This window comes from Mobula birostris, chromosome 1, assembly GCF_030028105.1.
Source record: "Mobula birostris isolate sMobBir1 chromosome 1, sMobBir1.hap1, whole genome shotgun sequence".
Classification (NCBI taxonomy): domain Eukaryota; kingdom Metazoa; phylum Chordata; class Chondrichthyes; order Myliobatiformes; family Myliobatidae; genus Mobula; species Mobula birostris.
The window spans coordinates 70,202,049-70,221,341 of record NC_092370.1 but is presented as its reverse complement, the minus strand read 5'-3'; the positions used below and the strand labels follow the sequence as shown (position 1 = coordinate 70,221,341).

Below are 19,293 nucleotides of genomic sequence, written 5' to 3'. Positions count from 1 at the left end.
TAATAATGACATGAGGGAAAACATTCCTATGCAGTATTAGATTAGATTCAATTTTATTGTCATTGTGCCGAGCACAGATACAAAGCCAATGAAATGCAGTTAGCATCTAACCAGAAATGCAAAGAATAGTGTTATTTACAAAATAACTGCAAGTATAAGTGCTACAGCACATAAATATAAATATACTGAGACAGCGTGGTTGGAATCTAGAATACTGTACACTGCTTGCAAATATGGATCTTCAAGAGCGAACTGGATAAATAAATGAAGAAACATTTGCAAAACTATGGAGAAGGGGCATGGGGTGGAACTAATGAATTATTCTGGCAGAAAGTCAGTGTAGACACAATGGGCTATGAAAATCTGGTTAGGTTGAGATTGACCAGAAACAGGCATGTTTTAGAAACCTGACATAATTTCCAACAGAATTGCTCTAAGACTATGTTTTATGATTGTCATCCTGTGACAGGTTTTCAAGATAAAACCAATCCCAAGTAGGAAATTTGTTCAAATTGATAATGATCATTTCATAACACTTCAGTTATTTTTGAAAGGTATTAGAAATAATCAGCAGGTTAAACAGCAGATGAATAGAGAGAGAAAAAGTTAATATTTTCAATAAATAGCCTTTCATCAGAGCTACAAACATATTTCAAAATTCCTGATGAAAGACATTTTTGAATGCCTTGCACTTATTGTCCTACTGTCTCTATTAGTCAGAGCACTAACACACAGAAGCAAGGCCTCCTAGTCCATGCTGAACTGTTATTCTGCCTAGACTCATACCTGGACATAGCCCTCCATACCCCTTCCATCCATGTACTTATCCTAACTTCTCAAATGTTGCAATTGACCCCACATCCACCATTTTCACCGGCAGCTAATTCTGCACTTGCACCTCGCTGTGAGTGAAGAAGTTCTCCCTCAGGTTCTCCTTAAATATTTCACCTTTTACGCATGACATTTAGTCCTAGTCGTACCCAACCTCAGTGGAAGAAGCCTGCTTGCATTTACTCTATCTATACCCCTCATAATTTTGTATACCTCTATCACATCTCCTCTCATTCTCCTAAACGCTAGGGAATAAATCCCTAATCTTTTTAACCCTTCCCTGTAATTCAGGATCTCAAGTTATGGAAATAACCTTATAAATTTTCTCTGTATTCTTCCAATCAACTTTGATCTAATCAACTTTAAGTACACCAGAAGACTTACTTTATCTCTCTGAATTATAAATTAATTGACTTCCTTTTGTCAATCGCAACTTTTGAGCTTAAAGAAATGAGTACGAGATCTAAAACCAAAGATGGGAAAGACGCTGATGGGAACGGAGCAAAAAGCTCTTTTTACAACCCTATATACTTGTAATGCCACTTTCAAAAAATTATGGATCTGTATTCTCAGATCCCTTTGTTCTACCGCACTCTTGAGTGCTCTACCATTCAATGTGTAAGTCCTACTCTGGTTTGTCCTCCCAAAGTGCACATCTCACAATTGTCTGCATTAAATTCCATCTGCCATTTTTCCATCTGATCTAGATCTCACTGCAAGTTTTGATAGCCTTCATCACTGTCCACTTCACCCCCAGTCTTGGTGTCATCTATAAATTTGCTGATCCAGTTTACAACATTATCATCTAAATCATTAAAATAGATGGAAAAAAACACGGGATCTAGCACCGATCCCTGCAACACACAAAGGCAGTGCCTTGAACAGGAATTTCAGTCCTGAGCCCTCAGATTATAAATCTGATCTTCTACCGACTATGCTACCCAGGCCTCAGCTGAATAATACTAAATCATTGAATTAAAAACATTATGAAGCCTCATCTCAATTTAAATATGGTCAGTATAGGTAGGTTTTTCTCTCTAAAGAAGACAATGACAACCTGGTGGATAGCAAATTGGCATCAGTACATGTTAGGTATTAGAGCCTAAGTCCTGTTAGATCATTGTTGTTACTCCTGACTAGTAATTTTAGTAAAAAAAACTCTAAAAAATACCACAAAAAAACTTGTTACCAAAATTAAAGACCTTACTGGCCTGTGACAACATACCAGCTGAAGCAGCTTCACATGCAAATATATTTTTATTTAAGCCAACATAAATGTTATAGTCAAGCCAAATATTTAGATCAAAAGTTCTAATTTCAAATCAAATATGTGTTGCATCCCATACCAAAAGAGCTCATTGCTGAATAAAATTTTACTACTCTAGGCTTGGATCTCTGTTTAATTTCTGATTCTTAGGGTTCTTCCAGGAGTCAAGAATGGCAAACAGTTTATTTTAGAGTACAAACAAGCACACAAATACTATGCAAACTAAGTAGAACTAAGAAAAGATTGGAAATAATGTTAAAGAGTGAAACAAAGGAATAAAAACCACTTCTGTAGAAAAATGCTTCAGAAAATTCTTATCACTTTTATAGACAAGACATTCCTTAGGTAATGATGAATCAATAGGCTACATCATTAGAACAATTACATCATGTTGGTAATGTGCTAATACATAGCCAATGAAAAATGAGAAAGGTGATAAACTGTTAGTTTAACTGCTGTACCGTTTTCTGCCAGTGAGTGTGAAAAATACTAGTTAAAAAGTACAAATCTTATTAAAAACCAGTGGTTTCCGACAGTCTCTACCAAAGGAGCTGTACGGTGCTCCTTCCCTCCACTAGCCTGTAGGTCATCCTTGGGTAAGGTGTTGCACTTGCTTAGTCCCTGTCAGGGTCACATGAAGCCATGGGAGCAGATGGTGGATGATTGTAGCTGCAGCTGGTGAATATCACAAGCAAGAGAAAATCTGCAGATGCTGGAAATCCAAGCAACACACACAAAATGGTGGAGGAACTCAGAAGGCCAGGTAGCATCTAGGAAAAGAGTACAGTCAATGTTTTGGGCTGAAACCCTTCAGCAGGACTGTCCTGGTTATGCGACCACTGATGCCAAGTAATCTCTGAAACGTATTGATAATGGCTGGGATCACCCATCTTGTAAAGTCATCACCCATAAGTCAATGGCAAACCACTTTTATAGAAAAATTTGCTAAGGGTAATCCTGGTCATGGAAAAACCATGATCACCTACATCACACAACACTGCATATAACAAACGAACTGCAGACTGGAAATCTAAATTTCTATCAGTTAGATTTAGTAATTTGAGAGATATTAGTTATGAAACTAGTGAATTAAAAAATCAGGTTAATATCTTTTATAACAGTAATGAATTTCAAATGCTCATCACTGCTCCATGATTTAGATGCAAACATATTTACTAGAGTCATTGTACCAGCCAAGAAGAGATTTAAGCCATGTCTCCAGGATATGCTGGCTGTCAAACATGACAAGGATTTGGAATGTTTTTAGTATAACAAAAGCCAACTGAACATCCATTTTGTTAATTTTTTGGAAGGAAGTCCAACTGAGGTTTCAGCTTCCAGGAGCAAAAAGGCAATAATATTGTTGCAGCACAAGGATGAACTATGCCCTTTATCCATTTCAAATGTATAAAGCAACACAATAGGATTTTTAAAAAAAATATTTCAACTTGTTTTCACCAACAATATGAAGAGTCTAAAGGTCACAAAAACACAAACTTTTCTAAAAAAAAAAAAATGACTGATTTAACAAGTAATATTAAAACAGAAAAAAAGTGTGAAACAGCCATGATCGCATATTGATGTTTGGGATCTACAGAGCATCTGAGAATAATCTGGACATTGTGAGCTTTCCTTGTTTAATTTTAGAGCATCATCTTAATTGTACATCATTAACAGTTCACAACTTCTAGACTGTTTTCAATTTATTAATAGTCATTATCCCATATGGTTATGGCATTGCTATTCCATAGTATTGATGGTCCGATTTATTGAAACATTTATATGAACAAAGTAAGGCCCGAACAGGGACAACATGAGCAGGTCTGGTCATTCTAATTTTCTGAAAGAGAAAAAAAAAGTATATATAAATAAACAACTCAGGTACAATATAAAAAACAAATAGATAATCCTAATGTCCCTAAACACCCATATAAAATACAAATTGTAAAACAATATTAATCATTTTTTCCATCTCACAAAGATATTTGTAATAAATCTAAAGAATAACTTACAGGTGAATAATTCTTGATTTTATTATTTTATCTTTGAAATGAGAATTGTTGAATGATTCGCCACTCAGATCAGATTCGTGGCATGTTTGCATGTAAATATATTTTAATTTACACCAACATAAATGCTCGTCAAGACAAATTTTTGTATCAAAAGTCATAATTTAAAGTAAAATGAATGTTGCACCAAAATAGCATCAAAGATTCTATTGTTGAGTAAGATAAAATCATGATAAATGCTCCATTTTGATTATTTATTTTTCTTTCGCTTTTCCACCTTTTAGACAATTCTGATATTTTAATAAACTTAAAACTTTAAAAAGCAAATTTGAAAACTAACAGTCATTCAACTGGAAAATTTTGCTGCATGCCTATTTTGCCCTAAGTTTCAGAATGTTGATAATCTTTAGTGCTGATCACAAAACGATGAGAGGTAAGGGATTGCTATTATGATCTCAGCAGGAGACAACTGAGGCAATATGCTTCCATTATTGAGTGCTTATTTCACAACGTAATCTCAATAGAAGTTAGGAATCTTGAGCAGGTCTACACTCCATTTACAAGCATTGTAAAATCTGCTTATGAACCCTGTAACATGAGAACTTCAGTATCCCTTTTCATGTTTTTAAATCAGCACTCAAAGTTAATCCCTAACTTCAATTTGCTACCGTGTATATATTCAATTGCAAAATGAGCCAGGAATTCTATATCTTTTATGCACCATCGCCACTTTTGATATGGGGTCCAGGTTTAGGGTAGAGAAGGCAATTCCACTGTACACTCTATCAATCAGGACACAGAAAAGCTGCTTGTCCAGAAAGAGCAAAAATTAACTAAGGGGTATGTTGATAGGTATTGTCCAGGATTCAGGGGACAATTGGAAGGTGATTGCCAAAGTCACAATGTATTACAGAGCCAAAAATAGCAATCCTGCTTTTTCTAAATCTACAATGAAAATTATCAATCATTTTCGTTAGCCACCACCAGCAGTGTACTTAAAGTCTGGAGGTGCACTTGAGAACACTGACAAAGGCAGACATTTACAGACTGCAGCTAAGTTGCTGGAAACGTTTTAAAGATATGAAATATGCATTGATACCTCAAATGTACATGCAATAAGCCTATTGCTTGCATTGGAAGAGCTTCATTCTAAACAAATCAGAAGTGCTACACTTTCACCACCTGTTACATTCAACAGGTAATATGATTGCCCTGTAGCCAACTCTCAAGCTATATCCATTTCTGTTAGGAAATAATATTTAACAACAAACACTTTACCTGCGTTAGATCAACAAATTTCACACATTCAAGCCATGTGTTCAGAAAACTTCTTTGACACACAGCACATCGGCTCGCATTTTTCAATATCTTTCTCAATTCTGGGTAATATTCAAAATCTGAATTGAATGAATTACTTGTCAGCTCATCCAAGATATATCTTGCTGTAATCTCCTTCAGTAAAGATAAAGAATATGCAATTAGGAGAGCAATGATGGAATAACACAAGAGACTAGTGAATATTTGAATCCCCCTCATACTGTAGAAGAAATACGTCAATCTATGATGACAATCATGTGAAATTATTTCTGATAGGCTACAACATGTTGTAAGCTGATATTTCTAAGTGAGAACCATAGATAGGTGGCTGCTGTGAGAAAGGAAAGGGATAAAACCAATTCCAGATATAAAACATTGAAGAGTCGTGTACTGAGTTTCAATTACCTAAAGCAGGGCAACATAATCACAATCTCCAAGACAGAATGGAAGTTGCCTGAATGTTATGCCAGCTGCAATCCACCAACCTTGGCTGCAGTATTTGCATGTACTGATCTTTTCATGCAAGTCTTTCCTGATACAAAATGGCCCAGTAAGTATGCCAAGTCTATTTCCTCATCTTTCAAGCATCCTGACAGTCAAAAAGATGATTTTTTTTTTCTTAACCTCACATATCTAGATAAGGAATGAACAAAACTACTTGAAGAAAAAATTTTAAAACACATAAAACCATGACACTGTAATGAATTTCTGGCAAATCCAGAATAATTCATGAGGGTTGATAAGTGCTAACCTCAATATTCCCTACATTGCTTTAAAAATAATAATTTCAGAATCATGAGATGTCTGCTATCATTTGCAGCACCAGAGGGAGGCGATGGGCAGGTAAGGAGATAAGGTGAGAGAGGGAGAAGAGGATGGATAATGAAGGGGTAGGGGGAGCGCATTACCGGAAATCGATGTTCGTGCCATCAGGTTGTATGTTTCCTAGATTGGGGGAGTCTAGGACCAGAGGGCATAGCTTCAGAAACAAGGACACCCCATTAGAACAGAGAAGAGGAATTTTTCCAGCCTGAGGGTGATGAATCTGTGGCATTCATTGCCACAGCCAGCTGTGGAAGGCAAGTCATTGGGTATATTTCAAACAGATGTTGATAAGTTCTTGATTAGTAAGGCTGTCAAAAGTTTTGGGGAGAAGGCAGGAGAATAGGATTGAGAGGGACAATAAATCAGCCATGATGGAATGACAGCAACACACACAAAATGCTGGAGGAATTCACTAGGCTAGGGAGCATCTGTGGAGAAAAGTACAGTCGACGTATTTTTGGCAGGAAGGGTTTTGGCTCGAAACATGTCTTATGGTCTTATGATATGTGAAACACTAGAAGACATGCTTTTATGGTTAAAGTGGGTAAGTTTGAAGGCAACATGAGGGGCAAGTTCTTTTTATGCAGAGAATGGTTAGCACCTGGAATGGTAGTGGATCAGAAAGCAGTATGGTGGAGTTTAAGATTATTTTAGATAGGACACATGAACATGAAAGCAGGGATATGGATCTGAAACTGGAAGAGGACACTTAGTATAAATCAGCACAACACTGGGGGCTGAATGGCCTGTTCAGTGTTGTCCTGTTCTATGTTAATTGACTATACCCTCTGATTTGATATAATCAAGTGTAATCAATTTCAATTAAGTTTTGAAATGAAATAATCGACACTATTTAGAAACAAGAGGTTTGTATACAGTACATACAGTACCTATAAAAAATTCATTCAGCACGTCATCCAGCCTATGCTGTTATGGCCCACTACCCACAACTGGTATTAGCGCAATGCTATGACATCTCATGGTATCAGAGTTCAGTTCCCACGTCATCCGTAAGGAGTCCGTACACCCTCCCTGTGGGATACGTTGGTTTTCTCAGGGTGCTCCGGTTTCCACCCACAGCTAGTAACCTATCCCATGAGTAGGCTAGGGGTAAATCAGGGGTTGCTTGGTGGGTCAGCTCAAAGAGCCAGAGAGCCTATTCGGTGCTGTATCTCACTAAATAAATAAATCAGTGAGAGGTTTATAGGTTTCATTCCTTATGAAGTTTGTTGCTATTGAGTACACTGTCATTATGCAATACCAACCAAAATATGAACATTTGTTGAAGAGAAAGGGCAGGAAAAAATGAAAATAATGAACTATTTCCCCTGCACACTCGTAGTATTTTGTAGGACATTTAGAAAATCTGTTTTTTTATTTTCTTTTAAAGATGTGCCTCTTGTGGAGAATTTTTGCCTGGATGTAATTTAAACCAATCACCAGGGGGTGAGATCTCAAGAACATATGCAATAAAAACAAGATTTTTCAACAATTGAAGGCATAAACTTATTTGAATTATCTCTGCTGTCTCTTTCTCTTAGGTGCTAGTTTTCATTTTTCTGTTTTGAATTACAGGTTTATAATAATGCCTCAGATACATTCCTGACTAGCCCAACTTGCATGGCCAAGGTATCATTCAGCACACCTTCCAACACACAGTAACTCAGTCATAGATTTACAGAACACAGAAGCAAGTCCTATCTCCTGCCATGTTCATACCGACCCAAACATACTAATCCTGTTTTTGAGCCTGTAGTATTCTGTTGCTTGGTGATTCAGTTGCTCACCATGATACTTCTTAAATATTGTAAGAACCCTGCCTCAACCACTCCTCAGGCAATGCATTACAGATTCCAACCACTTCACCTTACTTCAAACCTAAGCCCTCTGCTTTTATGTACTTCTGCCACGGGGAAATGCTTCATTCTATCTACCCTAACTAGCATTTCATAATTTTACATACTTCAGTCAGGTCTCTCTCAGCCTTCTTTGCTCCAAGAAATCTAGCCTGTCCCATTATAATTGAAATGCTCTGTCACAGGCAATATCCTGATAAATCTTCTCTGCATTCTCTCCAGTAGAATTGTGTCTTTTTTAGAGTGTGGCAAACAGAACTGTACACAGCATTCCAGCTGTAGCAGAACTAATACTTAATAAAATTGTACAATAACTCTTTCTTCATACATTCTATGCCCATGTGTACCCTGCCCTTCTCACAATTCCATCCCCTTCTCGCAATTCCTCCGTCTCCGCCGCATCTGCTCTCAGGATGAGGCTTTTCATTCCAGGACGAGAGATGTCCTCCTTTTTTTAAAGAAAGGGGCTTCTCTTCCTCCACTTTCAACTCTGCTCTCAAACGCATCCCCCCCATTTCACACACATCTGCTCTCACTCCATCCTCCCACCACCCCACTAGGAATAGAGTTCCCCTGGTCCTCACCTACCACCCCACCAGCCTCCAGGTCCAACATATTATTCTCCATAACTTCCGCCACCTCCAACTGGATTCCACCACTAAGCACATCTTTCTCTCCCCCGCCCCCCGCTTTCCGCAGGGATCATTCCCTACGCGACTCCCTTGTCCATTCATTCCCCCCATCCCTCCCCACTGATCTCCCTCCTGGCACTTATCCTTGTAAGCGGAACGAGTGCTACACATGCCCCTACACTTCCTCCCTTACCACTATTCAGGGCCCCAGACAGTCCTTCCAGGTGAGGCGACACTTCACCTGTGAGTCGGCTGGGGTGATATACTGCATCCGGTGCTCCCGATGTGGACTTCTATATATTGGCGAGACCCAACGCAGACTGGGAGACCGCTTTGCTGAACACCTACGCTCTGTCCACCAGAGAAAGCAGGATCTCCCAGTGGCCACACATTTTAATTCCACATCCCATTCTGACATGTCTATCCACAGCCTCCTCTACTGTAAAGATGAAGCCACACTCAGGCTGGAGGAACAACACCTTATATTCCGTCTGGGTAGCCTCCAACCTGATGGCGTGAACATCGACTTCTCTAACTTACGCTGATGCCCCACCTCCCCCTCGTACCCCATCCGTTATTTATTTTTATACACACATTCTTTCTCTCACTCTCCTTTTTCTCCCTCTGTCCCTCTGACTATACCCCTTGCCCATCCTCTGGGTTCCCCCCCACCCCCCCCCGTCTTTCTCCCCGGACCTCCTGTCCCATGATCCTCTCATATCCCCTCTGCCAATCACCTGTCCAGCTCTTGGCTTCATCCCTCCCCCTCCTGTCTTCTCCTATCATTTTGGATCTCCCCCTCCCCCTCCCCCTCCCACTTTCAAATTCTTCCTTCAGTTAGTCCTGACGAATGGTCTCGGCCTGAAACGTCGACTGTACCGCTTCCTAGAGATGCTGCCTGGCCTGCTGCGTTCACCAGCAACTTTGATGTGTGTTCCATGTGTATCCTGTGTCTCTTCCTCACCATTTTATTAACATATGCTACCAACTTCAGAAATCTTCTGACATGTGTCGAGGTCCCCCTAAACCTTAATATCTTCTTGTTCCTCATATACAGTGTATATTCTAGCCTTATTAGACCTACCAAAATGCATAACTTATCAGGATTAAATTAAATTTGCCACTGCTGTACCCATTTTACCAATTATAGGAAATTATGGACCAAGGATATTAGAGGCCTAACACTACCCTCCTCAATGTCAACACCACCACCAATTTCTTTGTCTCCTATGATCTCACTAATCATTAAAATTGTTAATATATATAATGAACAATAAGAATCCGGGCACTTATCTCTGTGGTACAACACTGGTTATATCATCATTCTCTACATCCTACTAAATCAATTTTGGATCCAATCTGTCAATTTTGCCTGGTCTCCATGGAGTCTAACCAGTCTCTCATATGAAACATTGTCAACAGCCCACAGGAGTCTGACAACAGTACGGCATTCTATGTGATCTTTTCAAGCAAAATAAGCCTTTTAAATCATTTCCAAAGGTTAAAAGTTTTTTAAATTGCATTTAAATTTCCAATTAAACAAAAATTTAATGACTAAAAAACCTCGGGAAGTCTGAAGTAAAAAGAGAAAATGTAAGAAATCTGCCTTAGGATTAGGAAAATTTCACAATTCATCAAAGAAGGATCAAGGTGTTGACATGGAAAGCAGATAGGGGAGTAATCTAGCAAGAACCACAAAGTAGATCGTAAAAACACCTATAGACATTTGGAAAGGAACAGATGGGCTAAGATTAACACAGGTTTCTTACAAACAGAAGAAAAAATATACGGGGGATAGAAGAAATGGTGCAGAGGTTAAACAAGTATTTTGTGTTTGTCTTCACAAATGAAGACACAGAAACCAGACACAGGAATTATTGACTAGAGAACTTAAAGAAATAAACATAGCTTTATAGAATAGAAAATGACATCTGGACTCAGTGATTGTTTAAATTAATTGCAAATCATATTAACAACACAAAATACCCATCTCAACAGTTGTAACCTGATTTTGTCATTTTATTTTTTGCATTAAAATCTCTATAATTTTTATTGATTATTTTAGATAATATTTTACACATAACAGAAAGAAAATACCTACTTAAAAACTATGATTAAATTCAACAGTTAATCTTCACTTTTTATTACCGAATATACCAAAAACAAATAAATCAGTCAGCAATAGCAAAGAGAAAAGACTTGTTATGATGTTTTCGGTTTTGAACTATTCATCACAAAAGATAATATGCTTGTTTTTAATTTTCAAATTTGCTGTGTTCTTCCAATAATTTATTTTTATTCTTATTTTTAGATTTTGCATTTTCCTAACCTTATGGAGACAATCACCTTATTTCACTCGCACAGCTGTGTAATAATTTATTTATTTTGATAGAAAATTTCTTGTGTGGGTGAAAAATTGTATCAGATGCATTAATACAACAAGTATTTCTGATTCTATGCTGAAACTCTAATACAGTACTACAACAGAATTGCATTGTGCCAGCCTTCAGATTCAAGAAGACATTATTAAAGTTTTGAGAAATGGCCTCTGAACAACAGCTTATCATTATCCAGTCAACGAATACGACTAAACATTGATCAATTTTTCATCATTGTAAAGGTTTCTGTGCAAAGTGGCATGTGTAGCTGGCTATCTATTTTTCAGTCTTCATTGAAAGATGAAATGATTTGAGAAAGTTGAGGGATGTGGTTGGTTACTCTATAAATATAGTATAGATTTAGCTGTACTCTAACTCTTACTAGGTACAAATAAAGGAGAGATAATAAAAGTTAATCTGCAAAAAGTAGAATATATTATTTTAATTTTATGAAGTACAAAGCTAAATTCCAAATAGTTGACTAATGCCATTGCATCTGTGAGGACCTGTTGGGGAGCGCTGAGTGTTCACTACCTGGCAGTAATCTGGTAGTGTAGGTTAAATGCCATTTCAGTGAGATTGTGTTGAATAAAGCTGAAAAGTAACCCAGCACATCCGAATAACATAGAAATAATTACCTGGAGAGTTAAAACTTCATTTTGTTGTATTGATGAAACAAGATTTTTTTCCAACAATGGATTCTGCTCAAAGTAGAATTCTTCCAATTTCAGCTCCATAAGCTTCATAATTAAAAAGAACAAAATAAAAATAGTTTACTGTAATTAATATAAAAGAGAATCGAATAAGCAGCAAATGAAACATTTGAGTCATTCAAAATATCTCACAAATTATTTATATTTCTTCCCCCTCCCCCACCAGTATCTGAACTGTTTATTATTTTTTTTAAAACCGGGAGATCTACCCCTGAATTGGAGGATTTTTGTAATAAGATTCATATTTGTACACTGAATTGGAATTGAAAAGGAAATTGGAATACCAAAGACAAATCCAAGGCTCTATATGGGTTCAAGTGGAGATAGACTGAAACACTATTGTATTCTACAAGTCTTGCCAAAATGCAGCCATTGCCTGAAGCAGGTAGAGGAGGAGCAGGAAGAGGAAGAAGAGGAAGAGGAGAAAGATGATGATCAAGGCAGATGATGAAGTGAGGTGGAGGAAAAGCAGGAAGAGGAAATAGAAGAAAGGAAAGAAGATGAAGAAAGGAAGAGCAACAAGTAAAATCAAGACTGGAGGTGAAACAGAGAGACCCATTCTAATGTGTTGAAAAAGTGCAGTGAATTGCCCTTCAATTCAATTGAATCAATTCAAGATCATCATGTGCCAGAGAATGTGGTAGCCTATGTCAGCTGCATGATGAATTGGGAAAAATTCCAATATGAGCTGATGTGTTAAATTATATTTACATCATACAAGTGTTTCATCACCTGACAATTTCTCCTTGACATTCAGTGGCAACAGCAGCACCAGCCTTTTCATTATTAACATCCTGAGTCATCAGTGAACAGAAAGTTTTGAGGATAAGCACTTAATTACTGCAGTTTCATGAGCAGGAAAGAAGCTTGGCATTCTAGACCCTGTTTCTTCCTACCATAATAAAAAAAGGGTTACTTTATACTTATACTTTATACTTTGTCACCAAACAATTGATACTAGAACGTACAATCCTCACAGCGATATTTGATTCTGCGCTTCCCGCTCCCTGGATTACAAATCGATAGTAAATATTAAAAATTTAAATTATAAATCATAAATAGAAAATAGAAAAATAGAAAGTAAGATAGTGCAAAAAAACTGAGAGGGAGGTTCGGATATTTGGAGGGTATGGCCCAGATCCAGGTCAGGATCCGTTCAGCAGTCTTATCACAGTTGGAAAGAAGCTGTTTCCAAATCTGGCCGTACAAGTCTGGTCGTACTGAAGTCATGTATCAGTAACTTTGTGTAAGTTGCAGAAAGAATACAGTACCTCACAAATTACATAAACCACCATTCAGGGCCCCAGACAGTCCTTCCAGGTGAGGCGACACTTCACCTGTGAGTTGGCTGGGGTGAGTTGGCTGGGGTGATTTACTGTGTCCAGTGCTCCCAATGCGGCGTTCTATATATTGGCGAGACCTGACACAGGCTGGGAGACCGTTTCGCTGAACACCTACGCTCTGTCCACTAGAGGAAAGCAGGATCTCCCAGTGGCCACACATTTTAATTCCACGTCCCATTCCCATTCTGATATGTCTATTCACGGCCTCCTTTACTGTCAAGATGAAACCACACTCAGGTTGGAGGAACAACATCTTTATTTTCCGGCTGGGTAGCCTCCAACCTGATGACATGAATATTGACTTCTCTAACTTCTGTTAATGCCCCACCTCCGCTTCGTACCCCATCCGTTATTTATTTATTTATTATGTTTTTTCTTTCTCTCTTGTTTTCCTTCCTCTGTCCCTCTCACTATACTCCGTGTCCATACTTTGGGCTTCCCCCCCCCCCCCCACTTTCTTTCTCCCTGGGCTTCCCATCCCATGACCCTCTCATATCCCTTTTGCCAATCAACTTTCCAGCTCTTAACTCCATCCCTCCCCCTCCTGTCTTCTCCTATCATTTTGGATCTCCACCTCCACCCCTCCACTTTCAAATCTCTTGCTATCTCTTCTTTCAGTTAGTCCAGACGAAGGGTCTCAGCCCGAAACATCGACTGTACCTCTTCCTATAGATGCTGCCTGGCCTGCTGCATTCACCAGCAATCTTTTTTTATGTGTGTTGTTTGAAATTCCAGCATCTGCAGATTTCCTCGTGTTTACATAACCAAACCCTTGTCAGCCACTATCTGTTGCCGAATTTGCAGTTCCCTATTTGCCACCTCAGAACCTACAAAAATGGAGTGGAGGCAAATTCTTAAGTACTGCCTACAAAGAGGAGGAAAGACATAAGATGTTAAGATAGTGAAGAAGAATCAACATGGTTTTCTGAAATGAAAATCATGTCTGACAAACTTGCAAGAGTTCTTTGACAATGTATTCTAACAAACTGGGTGGATAAAGGGGAACCAGTAGAAGTGTTCTTTCTGAATTTCCAGAAAACATTCAACAAGGTGTCAGTTAGAGAGTTACAAAACAAAGGCAAACAGTGTTGTGGGTAACATGGCATGGACAGAAAGACAAAGAATCAGGATCAACAGAGCCATTTTCAGGTTGTTAACTAGTGAGGTGTTATAGATAAGTAGGTATTGTGAGATTATGTAAATTGATGCATTTTGGAAGGAAGAAAGGAAAAATAAATTATTTAAATAAACTGATACTGCAAAATGCTACATGCAAATTAATCTTGGAGTCCTGGTACATAAACACTAATGTAGACATGTAAGCACAAAAAATTATTAGGAGGGCTCATGCTGCATACTATTTTAGAAACATAGAAAACCTACAGCACAATACAGGCCCTTCGGCCCACAAAGCTGTGCTGAACATGTCCTTACCTTCGAAATTACCTAGGGTTACCCAACACTCACAACACGCTGGAGGAACTCAGCAGGTCGGGCAGCATCCGTGGAAACGATCAGTCAACGTTTTGGGTCAGAACCCTTCGTCAGGACTGTAGAGGGAAAGGGCAGAGGCCCTATAAAGGAGATGGGGGGAGGGTGGGAAGGAGAAGGCTGGTAGGTTCCAGGTGAAAAACCAGTAAGGGGAAAGATAAAGGGGTAGGGGAGGGGTAGCAGGGAGGTGATAGGCAGGAAAGGTGAAGAAGGAATAGGGGAAAGCACAATGGGTAGTAGAAGGAGGCGGAACCGTGAGGGAGGTAGTAGGTAGCAGGGGGAGGGGGCAGACTGAAATAGGGATAGGGGAAGGGAGGGGGAGGGAATTACCAGAAGTTGGAGAATTCAATGTTCATACCAAGGGGCTGGAGACTACCTAGACAGTATATGAGGTGTTGCTCCTCCAACCTGAGTTTAGCCTCATCATGGCAGTAGAGGAAGCCATGTATGGACATATCCGAATGGGAGTGGGAAGCAGAGTTGAAGTGAGTGGCAACCAGGAGATCCTGGCTGTTGTGGCGAACAGAGCGGAGGTGCTCGACGAAGCGGTCCCCCAATCTGCGTCAGGTTTCACCAATGTAGAGAAGGCCGCATCGGGAGCACCGGAATGCAATAGATAACCCCAAAGAACTGTTGTGAGTCATTTATTGCATTCGGTGCTCCTGTATGTATGCATACCTGACTGCCTTTCTCCCACATTTTTCTTGACACATTGTTTCCAACCAGTATTTCCCAAATTTGTTTTCCCAAAGCTGGTGGAAAAATGTTTGAGATTGTGATGAAGCAGCTGCATCATTATCAGTACCAAAAATCTGAGCTCACATGCTGACAGGTAATTGCAAGGGTGCCAGCAAAACATCAGTGATGGATTAAAAATACTGTCATCCAATGAGAGAATAGCCAATTCCACAGAGCTACAGGGAGGTGCCATGGTAATATCAAATTCTGTCAGGGGAAATGGCAGGATATCCTCAAAGCCTTCTTGAACACAGGGACCCAGAATTAGACTGGTAGTAATTAAGATGGCTTGGTGGATGTTTGTGCTTCTACTGCAGATATAATTAGCAAAATTAGTGGAGAAACTGAACTTGGAAGTAGTAGCAGAGAGTATGGAAAGGGATTTGAACAAGTAAATCGAATGAAAGAAATGGCAAACAGAGAACGTTGTGGAAAACATATAAAATTATGTACCAAAGTTCAAAGTGATCCAAGTACATATATGTCACCATTAACAACCTTGAGATTCACTATCTTATGGGCATACTCAATAAATCCACAGAATAATAACCATAACAGAATCAATTAAAGACCGCACCCACTTGGATGTTCAACCAGCGTGCAAAAGACCAGCAGTGCAAATGCAAAAGAAAATAATAATTAATAAATAAATAAGCAAATATTGAAAACATGAGATGAACAGTCCTTGAAAATGAGTTCATAAGTTGTGGGAACATTCCAATGATGGGGCAAGTGAACTTGAGTGAAGATACCTCCTCTGGTTCAAGAGCTGGATGGTTGAGAGGTAATGTTCCTGAACCTGGTGGTGCAAGTCCTGAGGCTCCTGTAACTTCTTCCTAATGACATCAGTGAGAAGAGAGCATAACCTGGGTGGTGGGGATCCCTGATGATGGATGCTGCTTTCCTGCAACAGCGTTTTGTGCAGATGTGCTCAATGGTGGAGAGAGCTTTACCTGTGATGGACTGGGCTATATTCACTACATTTCGTAGGATTTTCTGTTCAAGCCGATTGGTGTTTCCATACCAGGCTGTGATTCCGACAGTCAATATACTCTCAACTACACACCTATTGATGTTTCTCAAAGTTGGAGATGTCATGCCAATTCCTCACAAACTCCTAAGTAGAAGCACTGCCATGCTTTCTTCATAATTGTACTTACATACTAGGCCCAGGGCAGGTCCACCTAGTTACACCGAGGAATTTAAAGTTACTGACCCTCTCCACCTCTAACCCTTCAATGAGACCTTTGATTTCCTTCTCCTGAAGTCAATAACCAGCTCCTTGGCCTTGCTGACATTGAGTAAGAGGTTGTTGCTACAACACCACTCAGCCAGATTTTCAATGTCCCTCCTACATGATGATTCATCACCACTGTTAATTTGGCCTATGTCAGTGATGACGCCAACAAACTTGAATATAGCATTGGAGCTGCGTTTAACCACACAGTCACAAGTGTAAAGCAAGTAGAGCAGGGGATAAAGCACATCTGCACCGACTGGCATCTGCAAGTGAGGAAATCCAGGATCCAATTGTACAACGAGCTATTGAGGACAAGGTTATGGAGCTTATTGATTAGTCTTGAGATGATGATGGTGTTGAATGCTGAGCTGTAGTCGATAAAGAGCATCCTGATGTATGCATTTTTGTTGTCTAGATGTTTCAGGGTTGAGTGAAGAGCCAGTGAGATGTATCTGCTGAGGATCTGTTGCTCTGGTAGGCAAATTGGGGCGGATCCAAGATGCTTCTCAGGCAAGAGTTGATATGTTTCAACAACCTCTCAAAACACTTCATCACTGTGGATGTAGGTGCTAGAGCACATTAGTGATTGAAGCAGGTCACCATGTTCTTCCTAAGCACTGGTATAATTGATGCCTGCTTGAAATAGGTGGGTACCTCAGTCTGCTGAAGCAAGTGGTTAAAGATCTCCGTGAACACTCCAGCCAGTTGATCAGCACAGGTCTTTAGTACTTGGCCAGGTACCCCCATCTGGGCCAGATGCTTTCATGGGTTCACCCTCCTGAAGGCTGCTCGCACATCAGCCTCAGAGACTAAAATCACAGGATCATTGTAAGCTGTGGGAGTTCATGCTGGGTCCTCCATGTTTTCATGGTCAAACTGAGCATACAAGGCATTGAGCTCATCTAGAAGTGAAGCCCTGCTGTCACCTATGTCTCCTGACTTAACTTTATAACTGGTGATAGTATTCAAGCCCTGCCATAACTGTCAAGCATCCTTCATTCAGGTTTCATCCAGAATTGACATTTCACCTACGAAGTGGTTCTCTGGAGATTGGACCTGAACCTCATGTAACTTTCTTGGTCATCGGACTTGAATGCCATTGATCTGGCCCTCAGTAGGTTACGAATTCATGTTTCATCTGGGGCTTCTGTTTGATGAAGATTCTAAATGATTTACAGCAGTATAAAAACTACGTATTCAAATGATTAAAAAACAGCACAAGTTAGTCTGTTGGAAGATTGAAGTACAAGGAAGTCTTGCAGAGATTGTGCAGTACCATTGTGAAACACATTTTGAGTACTACAGGCAGTTCTGGTCTCTATGCCTAAAAAAAAGAATATTTGGCTTATTGTAGTTGCAAGACAAATTAATTGCTTCCTAGAATGACGAAGCTGCCCTATGAAGAACTGCACTGAGCAAGTTTGGTCTAAACTGATTAGAGGAGATCCTGCTGATTGGAAGAATCAGGTGATCCTGATGAGACAAGAGATGTTGAGTCAATTTGGAAAGGAAGATGCCCAGGGACAGATTAGTCAAAGATTCTAGCCTTGAGGATAAAGTTTCATGTCAACCACATAGAAGTTAGATAAGGAGAAATTTCTTTACACAGATTGTAACTGGGTTTGAACTCCCATGCATGTTCCTTCATATTTTACACAGGCTTTCAGGTAGACCTATAAATGCCAAGAGTCTTTTTGTGTATGTCACAGTTCAGTTGTACGAAATCCTATCAAAACATTTATCTGAGTTCTCAGAAGCTGGCTTACAATGTTCTTATCCCACTCTGTCTGGCTAGCCATCATTCACGCCTTATTATTTACCACAAACAGATTTCATTTTTAAATTACCATCTACAGTACACATAATATCGGAACTAGTGGCATCTTCTTCTTCATCACTTTATGATCTCGGATTAGTGTGGGTGGATTTCTTGGCTAGGTGAAAGCAGAAATTTCTAAGGCTACAGTTATTGTGTGGGGAAGAGGGCAATAAGAGATGCACAATTAACCAATCTGCATTTTACCAATCCAGTCAAAAGATATTGTGGATGAGAGAGAAGTGGGATTTGAGGATGGTTAGATATGTGAATATTATCACTTGCAATAATCTCTGCACTGCTGCAAGCGAAACTAGTGAGCTAGATTGATTTGTCAGTAAAACTAGAATAAATAGTAGTTACCTAGAAATAGGACATTAAACTGTCAAATAATACAAAACAGCTCATCCCGCACAAAACAACAGCTAACAAATCATTGCATGGCAGCTACCTCTCCTGTCTGCTGAGACAATGGATATGGAATTGACTGTTACTGCTTCCAGCAATTGTGCATCCCTTTATCTTGCAAGAGAACAATAAATGTACTGGTGGTGATAAGTATATTGCAATTATCTATGCCTCATTATTTCCATTGCAGAATAACTGGTACTGTGTATCTGAGGTCAAAAATAAGAAGATCATACAGTTTAAAATGGGGCTAAGGGGATGGTGCAGGAGGGAGGGCTTCAGTTCTTTGGATCATTGCGTTTTTTACCAGGGAAGATGGGACCTGTACAGAAGGGATGGTTTACATTGGAAATGAAGGGGCTAACATCCTTGCAGGAAGGTTAGCTAGTACAGCACGGGAGGGTTAAACTAGAGTTACAGGCAGATGGG

At 39.4% G+C, this 19,293-nt stretch overlaps 1 protein-coding gene across 2 annotated transcripts in view; it reads right to left on the bottom strand.

Annotated features, from left to right (window-relative positions):
- Positions 1–2,049: 2,049 nt before the first annotated feature.
- The window catches only part of lrrc69 (leucine rich repeat containing 69), a 46,837-nt gene continuing 29,593 nt past the window's right edge, over positions 2,050–19,293 (bottom strand). For both annotated transcript variants that reach the window (XM_072256850.1, XM_072256859.1), the window contains 3 exons: positions 11,754–11,855; positions 5,386–5,559; positions 2,050–3,938 (listed from right to left, as the gene is read on the bottom strand). In XM_072256850.1, coding sequence (XP_072112951.1) covers positions 3,828–3,938; positions 5,386–5,559; positions 11,754–11,855 — 387 coding nt within the window. In that variant the 3' untranslated portion in view covers positions 2,050–3,827. The remainder of the gene's footprint in view (positions 3,939–5,385; positions 5,560–11,753; positions 11,856–19,293) is intronic.